Source organism: Mus musculus, chromosome 9 (genome assembly GCF_000001635.26).
Source record: "Mus musculus strain C57BL/6J chromosome 9, GRCm38.p6 C57BL/6J".
In the NCBI taxonomy this organism is placed as follows: domain Eukaryota; kingdom Metazoa; phylum Chordata; class Mammalia; order Rodentia; family Muridae; genus Mus; species Mus musculus.
In genome coordinates this window covers 118,653,169-118,666,541 of record NC_000075.6, presented here as the reverse complement: position 1 = coordinate 118,666,541, position 13,373 = coordinate 118,653,169, and the positions used below count along the sequence as shown (strand labels likewise).

General features: G+C 46.9%; 1 protein-coding gene across 2 annotated transcripts in view; it reads right to left on the bottom strand.

Annotated features, from left to right (window-relative positions):
• Itga9 (integrin alpha 9) overlaps window positions 1–13,373 on the bottom strand; it is a 294,295-nt gene that overhangs the window by 234,462 nt on the left and 46,460 nt on the right. For both annotated transcript variants that reach the window (NM_133721.2, XM_006511918.4), the window contains 3 exons: window positions 7,947–8,076; window positions 5,109–5,194; window positions 2,604–2,672 (listed from right to left, as the gene is read on the bottom strand). In NM_133721.2, coding sequence (NP_598482.2) covers window positions 2,604–2,672; window positions 5,109–5,194; window positions 7,947–8,076 — 285 coding nt within the window. The remainder of the gene's footprint in view (window positions 1–2,603; window positions 2,673–5,108; window positions 5,195–7,946; window positions 8,077–13,373) is intronic.

The following is a 13,373-nucleotide window of genomic DNA, read 5'->3' as shown; positions in this document are numbered from 1 at the left end:
GGCTCTTGTGTTTATTGTTTTATAAGGTGTCAACTCAATAAATAGACCTCTTTTCTGTTTTGTTTGTTTGTTTGTTTGTTTCTGTTGTTGTTGTTGTTGTTAGTTTTCATTCTTCCCGGAAGGGAGGCAGGACACCAGACAATTTGAACTGAAGTGGTGCCAAACAAAAGCAGAAGTATGAGTGACTTTCTGAGCTGGAACCTCCTGTTGTCTATGTAGCTCTGAACAGAAGGGCAAAGCTAGAGGCACGCTTTGGAGGCCCCAGGGGTCATGTCCTCTTCCTATGAGATAATGGGGAGCCAGAGAGCTGAGAATCTCTTGCAGCAATAAGCAGAAGGCATCTACAGAATGGAAACGCTTATGATGAGGGGTAACTCCAGAGCAGGGCAAGGGATCTGAGAGCAGAACCCTATAGAAAGGGAAAGGCTGGAACCCAAGAGATAGCTCAGGCAGTAAACCTGACCTGCCATGCAAGCATGAAGACCTGAGTCTGAGCATCTATAATCCTGGAGCTCACAGGCCAGCCAGCCCAACTGAGGGCCTCTCTCAAAAATAAGGTAGAGAGTGAATGAGGAAGACATATGCATGCATATGCATACATGTACACCAGCATGCATGCATGCATGCACATATCCACATGACCACACACACACACACGCACACGCACACACACAGAAGGAGGGAGAGTGGCAAGGGGGAGAGGGAGGGAGAGAGGAGGAGTGGGAAGGGGGAGGGGGAGAGGAGACTTAGGAGGAAGATGGCTACAGAGCTGGGATAAAGTACCTTGGCCGGTCATTCTCTGCATGAAACAACCTGACTCATCCTACCATAACGAGGCCATTCAAACAGACCTGTGTCTGCCCTAGAGCCCAGTGCATTGGCTCCTCAGACAGCTGAGACAAGGGTTCTCAAAGACTACAGCATCCACTTACACATCATTGCCCAAAGCTGACTCACTGAGACACAACTGACCGAGGAAGCCATGCTCCAGACCTAACCTGATAGATAATAGAACACTCAGCATCCGGCATGGAGACCATTCCCGGTCTGTAGCCACTCTGAAGGGATGCTCACACTGCCAAGTGTAGGCACATTATCCACAGTGGACCCCACCAACCACTTATTATAGGATAGTCACCCCTACTTGGGTTTGGAGGGCTCTTTTGAATTTATCACCAATAGTATTTAGCTATTTCTTTTCCAACTTTAGGGTTGCTTAGAAAATTTATTTTGCAAATTTTTCATGGTTACTTTCTGATGCTAATATTTTGGGGTTTGAGAAATGTTAAAATAACACATGCTAGCATACTTCCCAGAGCTAAAAGCAAAGTCGAGTTTGTGGGTACATTTTTTTTTCATGCAAAGCTTATGATCACTATATACTGAGTGTACATACTAAAGCTGCTAAAATTGCAACCATAAGAAAGAATAACATCTATATGTAAGTGAGGGGTTTGGAACTCCGAATACCATTCACGGTTGGGACACCATGAAATGTTTCCAGGCTGTTGTGTAGCAAGAACAACTCCAAGCAGGAATGAGTGAGAACCAGGGGAAGGGGGCCAGGAAGAGACAATCATTGTTTCCCCTTGTGACAGAGAAACTGTGGGCAAAGTGTCCTGGCATCTCCTTTCCACATCCCAAGCTTTGTCCCAGAGACAACTAAATCCTCCAACAGCCTCCATACAATCCCGCAATCCTCCTGGCCTCAACCTTATCCCAATAAGCCCCTAAGCTCAGCAACACCTTCCTGCTGGTCTATGCTACAAAAGCACAGGCAGGATGGGAAGCCCAGGAAAAGGAAGTGAATGAATCACGGAACCGATTACTGATTTAATCTCATGGGTTACAACGGAAACTTTCAGGAAGCAGGGAGAGAGATGGGAATGGTAGGGTGTCCCAGGTAGAGAACTCTTCTTCAAGACAGGCTTTGGAAATGACTTTGTGCTCATTTTATACTCAATGTCCTGAGAAGACAAAGTCTACCCAAAAAGTTTACATCTGAGGATGGTGGAATATAGTTACAAAATCAAACAATCAAGCAAGCAAGCAAACAAACAAATAAAGTGTAAAACCCACCTCACAGTATCTAAGGAACTTTGTAATTTGTGCTGTACTGCATTCATGGCTAGCCTGTGGTGCACACAGCCTAGAGGCTGTAGATTGAACATCCCTGTACGTAAAACTAAGGTGATTTTTATTTGTATTTTCTTTATGTGACAGCTGTCCCCCTGGTATGACAATGATTCTAGGAGAAGACAGTATCAGGCAGATGAGGCAGGAACAATGAGAAACATCCGTCCACCTGCGTCCCTTGAAAGTGATCGATCACTTCTGTGCCTGCCCTTGACAGTACTGATCTTTGTGGGTTGGAGATGTGCATTCATGAGACAGCCAGAGGGAGACAAAGGTGAAGGGAGGGGCAGAGAGAGAGCATGCCTCATTTGCATGCCAGCGCCTGGGCCACAACACCTTTTAAAGCACACCAGTAGCTTAGCCATGTAGAAACTCATCTGCTCCATCTCCTCAGACAAGCAGAAGCCCTGTGTTATGCACGTCCTTGATGGGAGCCGGCTCTCACATAAACCACATCAAGAACTCACCTTTTTTCCTGATGCCTGAAAGATCTTTATTAAGGTCCCTGATCTTCGGTCAGCTCTAAATATATAAACCTGCGGAATTAAAAAACAAATGCTAGTCAGGATGGAAGAAGCTCTGATTAAGGTATTCATCAGTGTCTTCCTGTTGTCTCCCACGGCTGTGTGCACACGGATTAACGATGACAAAGGTGTGAACAGAACTCTCAGCAACTTGCTAAGAAATCGTCCCGCAATCCTGGGGCAGAAAGGATCTCCACAGCTCCTGAACCACACAGCTTATAGAAACCATGCACAAAAAGGCCCAGAAGTCTCCCCAGTTAGAACCAAGTGATTCAACCCTTGGGAGATAGACAAGCCTTCTCTTTAAATTAACCCTGTCAGTCCCAGGAGTTAAGCTTTAACAGATGGCCCAACCTAAGACAAATGAAATGGGTGAATGTTGGCACTGGAGATAACCTCCCCAAACTGATTCCACTTAGGATTTAGAATTATGGAATCTGTACGAGCTTAGTTTGGGAAAATAAACAAGTAAACATTAAATAAATCCCTTTATTGTGGATTTTTTTTCCAGAGCCCTTAGCACTATGAATTCTGCCTGCATGTGTATGTATACATTACATGCATGCCTGCTGCCCACACCCTGGAACTGGAGTTACAGATGGTTATGAGCCACCATGTGGGTGCTGGGAACCTTACTCTGGTTCTCTGCAAGAGCAACCAGTGCTCACTCACTCTCTCTTGCACTCTCTCTCTCTCTGTCTCTCTCTCTGTGTGTGTGTCTGTCTGTCTGTCTGTCTGTCTGTCTGTCTCTGTCTCTCTATGTTTGTGTGTGCGTTTGAATGTATACCACATGTGCGTGGTGTGTGAAGAGGCCGGAAAAGAGCATCGGATCTCCTGGAGCTGGAGTGACAGGGGACTGTGAGCTGCTTGCGTGGGTTCTGGGAACTAAACCCTAGCCATCTACGAGGGCAGCAAGCACTCTTAATCACTGAGCCATGGCTCCAGCCCCTCTGCTTACATCTGATGCAAAGATGAGCAGATAAGAAGCAGAGCAGAAGGCCCTTTCCTTGGCTAAGGACCAGCACGTTGGTATGAAGGCCTTGGTGTTCTCACGCCAGGAATGAAGATGACCCAAATCCTAAAGGTCACCATGGAGAAGTCCAGTGACCCTACTTCCTCCCCAGGAGGCGTCATGACCATTGGGGCATTTTCTTCCATGATGTACAGGAATTCATGTGACTCAGACATGAGCCGGTTCTGGACAGAAGTTATCAGAGTTCAACTATGCAATCCTCCACAGCCTCTGCTTCAGCGCCCTGACATTTGGTTTCATTTTCAAAGGACCTCTCTCCACAGCACCCTACTCCTGAAGCACGAGCAGCGACTGCTGCCTCCTGCCCAAGACAATATGTAGAGAGGACATCACGAGCGCATCTCAGGCAAGCGGGTTAGCTGATGCTTCTGAGTTCTCTGACCTCTTGGCTGAAGGTTCTCATTAACCATGGTGTTGGTCCAGAACTCAGGATTCCACTTCTCCGAACCAGGAGAATGGTCAGACAGATCCCCAGTCTACCCATCGGACTACGGGCCCAAAGTCTACACCACTGTTCAGGTTTGGCCAACACTGTGGTTTGAACATTAAATATTCTCCAGAGGCTCATGTGCAAGAACACCTGGCTCTCAGCTGATGTCACTGATCTGGAGGCTTGGGAGGTGGAGCGTTGCTGAAGACCTTGAGGTTAGCTTTCTGCTTCTGGAGCGTGGATACAATGCGACCAGACAGCTTCCTGTCTGCTGCCACATCTTCTGCATCATGATGGAGTGTATCTCCTCAGACTCTAAGCCATGACAAAGTCGCCTTTCCCTAAATTGCTTCCTGACAGGCATTCCGTCATAGCATTAAGAAGAGTGATGAGTACAGCCAGCAAGATAAAAGTGGACTCCTGAGCAGGACTGACAATATCAACAGCCACAGCTCCCCATAGCGAGCCCTTAGAGGCAATAGTCCCACAGTGTCCTCTACCTTCTTGGAGATACGTTAGAGAAAGCCAAGTCTATACATTCCCAGTATAACCTTAGTTACACTGGTCATGAGAACACAGTGGGTTTTTTTTTTCCCTGAAACATTGGGGAAACAAGCAAAAACCTGCTATCACAGAGCTCCAAAGACGTTGCAGATGAGATCGGATTCCATCGGGTCGGAAGCGAGGCAGAGGCTTGGGAAGATGGCGGTATTTGAACTTGTATAGAACCGGATGCAGATCTCCCTCTTGGGTGGGGATGGGGGGGCCCATGATGTCAGCAAAGTCAGTTGCCAAGAAGAGAATTGGCAAAGAATAACATGTACACTCTAAGCTTTCAAGGTGAACTCAGTGTGGGCAGAGGAAGACAGGGCTCCCTGTCAGCCGGTCACTTACACATCAGCCTATCTGGAGAGTGCTGGGGCAAAGTAAACTAGAAATCCCCTCCAGGGATGCATGCACCCCCCCCCTCTGCTTCTCTCCTTACCTTTCCAATGCCTTCATCCTGTGGGGCACCCCCTACCACATCAGTGATGGATGGATGAGAGAAGTGGCCAGCCGTCACTGCATAGCCTGAACAGGATAGATAGAAAGCAAAGACACACTTGGGAAAGGAGGTCAGATAAGGAAAAAATAATCAGCAGAAGAAAGTGTTTCCTAGGTAGCTGTGTAGACAGTACGTTCTTGTTATTCTTGGGACATGGACCTTCTAGAAGACAAATGGCAACCGCCAATGTTTTCGTATTAAATATCTTATCTCACAGAAAGGCACGTTCACAGGGATACCGGGAGGATCATGCCTTCAGACTGTGCTCCATGGAAAAAGTAGGGTGCTAGATACTCCATGTGTTTTTTAATTTGGAGAAATGTCATTCTAACGACACAGTCCACATGCTAAAGGGTACAACTCCATGAGTGACCACACATATTCCTACAGTGCAAAACCCGTCCAAGTCAAGAAAATGAGCAGAGGGCTTGGGGTCAGCTCAGTGGTAGACTAGGGCTTACTTGGTATCTACAAGGCTCTGTGTTCGATTCCTAATACTACAAAATATTTTAATATTCTCTTTTATTGCTATAGATATAGACATAGATTTTTTGTTGTATCATAGATAATACATGGTTAAACAAACATTCCCAAGATTATGAAGCAAAATTCAAACCCAATGTGTCTGACTCCAGAGAAGCTAACGTTAGAAGCTATGTCATGTCCTTTTTAAGAGAAGAGTAAGAACCAATGATGGACAGATGTATGGACAGGTGAGCAGAGAGGGAGCCAGTGAGTCTGGGTCTGAAAGGAACCCAAAAACAATGGAAAATGGCTGTGGGAGCTTGATTTAAATGTCTCTTGCCTTCTGAAAACCATCTGGAAGGCCAAACTCACACCTCCGCCAGTCCAAACTGTGCCTGTTGTCTATCATTCAAGCTTTCTCATGACCTCCAACCCCACTGCTCCGATTATACCCTGACTGTTGTGACACGTGTCAGCTGCGATCACTTTAGCATGGCTATCTCCTGTTTTCCACATGGTTGACCTCTCCCGACTGCTCACTTTACCCAAGACTGCCATGAGTGATGGCCCTCCTCAACTGCTCCATGCTAATCCCTGCAGCAGATAAGGGTCTCGGAGAGAAACCGCAGGTCCCAGAGTTCTCAGGACCTGTCCCCAAACCTAAAGCCACCAACCAGCTGCAGCTTCCTTGTGCCTTCCCTGACATCCCTGACTTACTGCTGAGTCCCATCTATACATCAAATATACATCACCCTGGAATGTGAGGTGAAGCCCCCACCCTCGTGGTGTTCCTAGCTTCATTGGAGATTCAGTACTAGAGGCAAGAGCACACCCTGGGGTTGGGGTTTCAGCACTTAAACCATGGGTTTGTAACTGGATTCACCACCAAGTTGCATAATGCCTCCACACTTCTTCCTCTATGAACCGCACACGGCAGTGGTGATAGCTGTCTTGTAAGGCTGTTTTGGAAATTAGAAGGAATCACACACCAGCACAGCGCTGAGCAAATGCTTGGCAAGTGGTGGATGAAGGAACTGGATGAGGGAACACCTCAAAGCTTATAAATTGCTGTTGGGTCTGTGCAACTCCGCCAAACAGGCATGCTGGGAATGGCAAGTCCCCAGCTCCTTACACCTGCCTAACACGGTCTTTCTGGAAAATTCTCTATGCAAAAAGGGGGTCAGGATGTTCTCTTGGCTTCATTCATATACAGCAGCCATGAAAGACACATTATTTTATCAGTATTAACCTTTCTAACTTAAGTTTCCTTTTCGGTCCACTTGAGGCCTGGACTGAAGAACAGAGACTTGGTACTGTCACACAAACAAAGGCAGCTCATCTCTGTTTTGTCTTATTTTTGTTTTCGGAGACAAGGTCTTGCTAAGTAGCCCAAATTGACCTCAAATTCGTGATCCTCCTGCTTCTACCTCCAGAATGCTAGAATCACAGGGATGGGCTGCCATCCCCGTGATCCATACTTCTTAAAGGAACATGGCTTCTCTCCGAACCTTTCCTCTCCTATTTCCCTTCCTCCCTTTCTCCCTTGCTCCTTTTTTTCCTCCCTCCTCTTCCTTCTTTTTTTTCCTTTCTTCCTTCTGCCTTTCTTCCTTCTCTCCCCCCTTTTTTTCCAACATGGCATCTCACTATGCGGTGCAGAATGACTCAAATGTCCTTGATTGCATACACTTCCTGCAGAGACAGTGTGCTCTGGAGTAGCAAGAATGTGGAGACACGCCACTGCACCCAGCCCAGGACCACTCAGGCCTGGTGGCTGCTAAGTTAAACCATGCTGACCTTCTTTCTAGATAGTTAAAAAAAAAAAAAAAACTAAAAAAGAGAGAGAAAAGTCTCAGAGCCTTTGAGTAAGGCTCAGCACCAGGTTGCTCGCTGCCATGGAAGTTCCCAGTTCTACTGTCTCTACTCATGACCAGGAAGCAGACGCATCACTTAAAATGATGTCCAGGGAAAGTCAGGGTTCAGTCAGGCTTATTGCATATTGCATATCTGACCATCTGTACGTGACTGACTGCCAAACCAAGGCGAGGAAACACTTGTTCCCTGGAAGCTCACCCATCAGATTTTGAGAAAACCACCCAGTTTGGACCGCCTTCCTCTTTTGTTCCCCTCTCTACTACCCATGTGTGCAACTAGATGCTAAGGAACGCTAATAAAAGTGTGACTAATGAGACTGATGGGTGTAAAGGCCAACTACTGCTTCTCTCTATTAATAGAGTGATACTCCATGAGCTCTTGGTAATGGAGAACCCTCATGGTTCACCTTATTCCCGATAGACGGACTCCCCAGCTACTCACCCAGATAAGTATACCGTCTGTTCATAATCGCTTCATCGTTCAACTTAAAATATGTGTTGTCCGTGAGGTTCAGCACCTTGAGTGTCCCAGCCCAATAAAACGAGCCTGGGGCACCCATGACCACCAGTTCCTAGAGAGACAAATCCAAAGGGAGTCAGAGAGGATTAGGTGACACATCGAGAGCCATAGTCACAGCAAAGAAATTCGAAATGCCTCGTTATGGCAACACATATGGTACCAGGCCCTGGGCAATCTGGAGTCTATCATGTTGCTAGGATTTCCAGGCATAAATATGAAATTACTAAGCAAGGAGAGAGAATGAGAGACAGACCAAGTCCCTGTTTTGGCCACTGAAGCAGCTGCATGTCCCCACCCCCAGCTTCACCCTAAGATAAAATTCAGAACGGTGAGCAAGAGATGCTGTTCCTAAACCTCGTGACTCCAGCGAACAGTGCTTGAGAATACAGCACTATCAAGCCTAGCGTGGTGGTGCACTCCTGTGATCCCAGCAGGGGTTCAGGTCCAGCCTTGGCTACTTAGCGAGTTCAGAGCTAACCGGTATTGGCCGGGAAAATGACTCCGTTGGTAAAAGAAGTTTCGCAAAAGCCTGACCACCCAAGTTCCACCCCCAAACTCCAAGGTGGAAGGAGAGAACTGACTCCTGAAGTTGTCCTCAATCACGCAGTATGTCCTGTGGCAGGCTCACCTGCATACATGCATACAAACATCAAGTGTGTCCATATGCACACACAATGATAAAGTAGTAAGATTTTAAATATGGAAAATATGTTAAAGGAACAACAAAAACAAATTTCATCAAAAAAATAGCAACGAAACCTAATGCTTTTGTAAGTTAATAATTAAACAAACAAACAAAAAATACAGCATGAACACACATGGTGCAGATACACATATGCAGACACTCAAGCAAGTTTTAAAAAAGAAAATAACTATATAAAGCAAAACAAAAACTCTAACAGAAGACATAAGGTGCGGAGAGACTGTCTCGGGGTACATGAGTTTTTATCGAGATTATTAAATTTTGAGTGACATATCTAGATGAATACACAGACACAGACCAGGAGGCTGAGTCTCCACGTGTTTATGGCCCCTTCCTCACTGGGCCATAGACCTATGGGAAGCCATTTTCTCTTCTATCTCATCCTCTCTCCTTTCTTCCTTCATGAGAACAGATCGTTTCCGTGCTCTCCGGGAAAAGGTGGCACAGTGCACAATCGCTCAAACATTGTCCTGGTTTGAATTTGCTTGGTCCAGGGAGTGGCACTATTTGGAGGTGTGGCCTTGTTGGAGTAGGTGTGTCACTGTGGGTATGGGCTTTAAGATCCTCATGCTAGCTGCCTGGAAGTCAGTCTTCTCCTAGTAGCCTTCAGATGAAGATGGAGAACTCTCAGCATCTCCTACACCATGGCTGCCTGGATGCTGCCATGCTCCTGCCTTGGTGATAATAGACTGAACCTCTGAACCTGTAAACCAGCCCTAATTAAATGTAGTCCTTATGAGAGTTGCCTTGGTCATGGTGTCTGTTCACAGCATTAAAACTCTAATTAAGGCCGGCGTGGTGGCACACACCCTTAATCCCAGCACTTGGGAGGCAGAGGCAGGTGGATTTCTGAGTTCGAGGCCAGCCTGGTCTACAGAGTGAGTTCCAGGACAGCCAGGGCTATACATAGAAACCCTGTCTTGAAAAAAAAACAACAACAAAAACAAAAACAAAAAAACAAAACAAAAAAACAAAACAAACAAACAAACAAAACCCCTAATTAAGATACCCATCCACTTCCTCCCCTCCCACTGGTATAAGAACACTGCTGGTTCTCAAAGGGTGTTTGAAAGATAAACCATGAGTTCCTTAGAGGAGAGAGACTATTTTTCTGGCCTGGAGCTTAAAAAGGAATTGTAATCAATGCCCAAGCACTGAGGGCACAGAGGAGCATGAGTGATGGCCTTAGGACCAGTTGTAAACACAATTCTTTTCATCTGCGACTTGTTCTTGACCAAATCTTTGAGAGCAGCAGGAGCCTGCAAAGACTCTGCAGGGCCCTGGGTGAGGGAAGGGATGTTTTCCTGGGATTTGCCTTCATCTAGAAGGAAAGCTAAGTAGATACCTAATATCTCCTGACATCTCTTAAGTGTTACAAAGTACATAAACAAAGTAATCTTCTAAACAAAGTAGTCTCATTCCTTAAAGCGGGGCTGGAGAGCCAGCTCCTAAGCACTTGCCTGGAAGCATGGGGACTTGACAGTCCCCAACACCAGGCGTGGAGGCATGTTCCTATAACACCAGCACTGGGGACGATTAGAAAGGCCGGGGTTCACTAGTCAGTCAGCCTAATTGACAAATTTCAGGTCTTTCATTGAGAGACCCTGACTCAAAAAAATAAGGTGAACGGCTCCCAAGAAACAGTGACGGCACATGAAGCTGACTTTTGGCCTCTATAGATGCATGTACTGTATATTATGCATACATATGCACATGTATATACACATGAATAAAAACAATAAAATTTAAAAATTGGAACACGAAGACAAAGCTCCTGCTCTTCCCCCTCTTCTTTTAGCTGTCACATTGTCTCATCTCTGTCTAAGCTGTCACATTGTCTCATCTCTGTCTAAGCTGTCACATTGTCTCATCTCTGTCCAAGCCGGCAAGCTCAGCCAAAGCTGTGACGCCCCCACTGTACTCAAGAGAGATAGATACTGCCTTCCTGGAAGCCCTGGGGTTTGGATTTTTCTATTCACAGTGGCTGGTGGCTGGTGGCTGGTGGCTGGTGGCTGGTGGCTGGTGGCTGGTGGCTGGTGGCTGGTGGCTGGTGGCTGGTGGCAGGGTCCTTTTTGGTTCCATTCTCAAATGTCAGGAAAGTGTGATCAATTCTAAACTCTTCTCCATGTAAGAAGCAGTCAATGCTGGTGTTGCACACAAATGCACACAAGCAAAAGTCGTGGCTGCTTAAATCCAGTCCCTCAATAAACACTGTGGGCCTTTCTCCAGTTTCCTTTATGGTACAGTGTCACCTAGATGTGACTGAAAGGAGCCACCAGCCTTTGTCTGCCTGCCACCATATACTATTAAATCTGAACCAAGAAATGTCCCCCTGACATCTCCATGGTGGGTCAGCCCATGTCTTCTCTAAAAGCCTGGAGAATATCACCTCTGCCATTCTGGTCTACAAAGTGGTTAAAGCAGTCCTTTATCCTCAAGGACGTGAGGCATTTAACTTGCAGAGGATTGATGTCCTCAGGGACACTGACCACAGGTCAAACAGACATCTTGGGTGGGAATGCTCTGACCCATCGTGGCCACGTCCAGCAAGCTACAGCTCATGGTAGCCTAGTGTGGAGGTCAGCCGGAGGGCAGAGGAGGGGAACCAGCCTGCCTGACCCTTTCAACTGCATTTCCTGTTCAGTTGCCGACAGCTGAAGTTTCAGAAATGAGGGAGGCAGAGAGTTCAAAGAACTGCCGTTTGCAGGGGCCAAGGCCTGGGAAGCAAAGCTAAGGCTGAGACCCAGGCAAGCTGGGAGACAATGGCTAGGACTGGAGAACTATGTGGTAGAGGGAGGGGTCCTCCCACTCAGAGTTACCATCCTCTCCTGTGCTCCCAACGCTCTGTTCCTGTTTCTCTGCAGAGCCCAGGAGTCCCATGACAAGGTGCTGAGATTTTCTCAGGCTCCAAGTCCCTGTTCCCTTCTTCTGGTAGCTCTTACCTTACACTGCTGCCCAGGCTGCTCCTACACATCCCTGCCTCCCCACCCTTTGCAATCTCCCTTCTAAAAATCTCTAATGTCCCAACCTTACCACCCTATGCAATCTCCCTTCTAACAATCTCTAATGTCCCAACCTCTCCAACTTACCAGACAGGGCAAAAGATACCTCCCCAACATGAATCCTTGTCCTTTAGTTCTGGTCAAGAGCTTAGTGAGTTCTGATTTCGGCCATGAATAAACCCTCTCCTCTATCCTCAAGGGAAATATCTCCACATCACCCGGAGCTGAGTAACTCTGCCCAAGGCGAGCCTCTGTGCCCAAAAATGTTCTTGAAGCAGCTCTGAGTAGCCCAGTACCTCATACTCATGCTGAAAACAGGATATACCAAAACTCAACTGTTGAACACCCTCAGATGCTACTCTAGAGTGCCAGAAAGGTAGGAGGCTGAGGGAAGGACAGAGTTTAGGTTTCATCAAAAGCAGATGGGAAGACACTGGACAACCATGATGCCTTCGCTGCCTGTTGGGAGGCCAGCCTGGGCAAAGATGACAAGGGCTCTGGGGTGGGGAGGAAGGATGCAGAGAGAAAACGTGTCTCACTGGTGAACTGTAGGCTTGTGGGCTAGGAGAGGGAGGTAGGGGGAGATTCTCCTCTTAACTTCAAGAGCTATGACAAATGGTGGTGCCAATCCCAGAACCCAGTATGGAACTCTGTGTAGACCAGGCAGGTCCATCCTTTTGACATTGTAACAGAACAGAACTTGGCATGCCTGCTTAAGAACTGTGCAAATGTGATACATTTGCAAAAGTAAATTTATAATGTTTTAAATGCATTTTTATTTTGTGTTGGGCTCAACCCATGGAGATGCTGGGGCACATGCTGGTAGAGAGAATGGGAAAAGACACTGGTGTGAATGGGTGTGGCAAGCTACTGAAGGCAGGGTTGGAAGCAAAGCACCTGGTGTCCACTAGTTTGAGAGTGCAGCTGGTGAAACTGTCTGTGGTTTCTTTGTTGCCTCTGGGCTAGACACTGTATCACCATCTGCCTTCTCTTTGACTCTGAGAGCCTCTCTGAAAAGGTAAACAGTTTTACTCCTGATACTGTGGAGCCGTTCTTCAGAAAGAAAGCCCTGGGGTCAGAGAGCTCTCCCTTTCCTGCCCCCTCAATGTGGTGCATGTTCCTCCAGGAGGAAAAGACACAGGGCCCCCAAGAGTCAGGCCCTGGGCAGTGACAAAGAATGTGAGCTTCTGTCTTCCAGGTAATAGGAGGCCATGGGGTCAGAAGGTCAGGTTTCACTTTGCTAAATCCCTCAGGCTGCTGGGCAGAAACATATGGTGCCACTCAAGGAAGAACCCAGGCTGGAGGGGAAAAAACCTCCAGAGTAGTGAATTCATTAAAAGCCACTGGCTTTGAAATGGTTAAATGGGAGAATGTACATTATGCATATTTGATAGCAATAAAAACAAACAAACAAAGAAACAAACAACAGGGCCTGGAAAGATAGACGACCCAGCAGTTAAGAATGCTTGCTGCCCTTCCAGAGGACCTGCTTTCAGTTCGAAGCACCCACATCAGGCAGCTCACAACCAACCAGGGGATCTGATGCCCTCTTCTGGCCTTTGTGGACACTGCACTCACTTGCACACACACACACACACACACATATACACATGGTGGAAGAAGAGAACCAACTTGTGCAAGTTG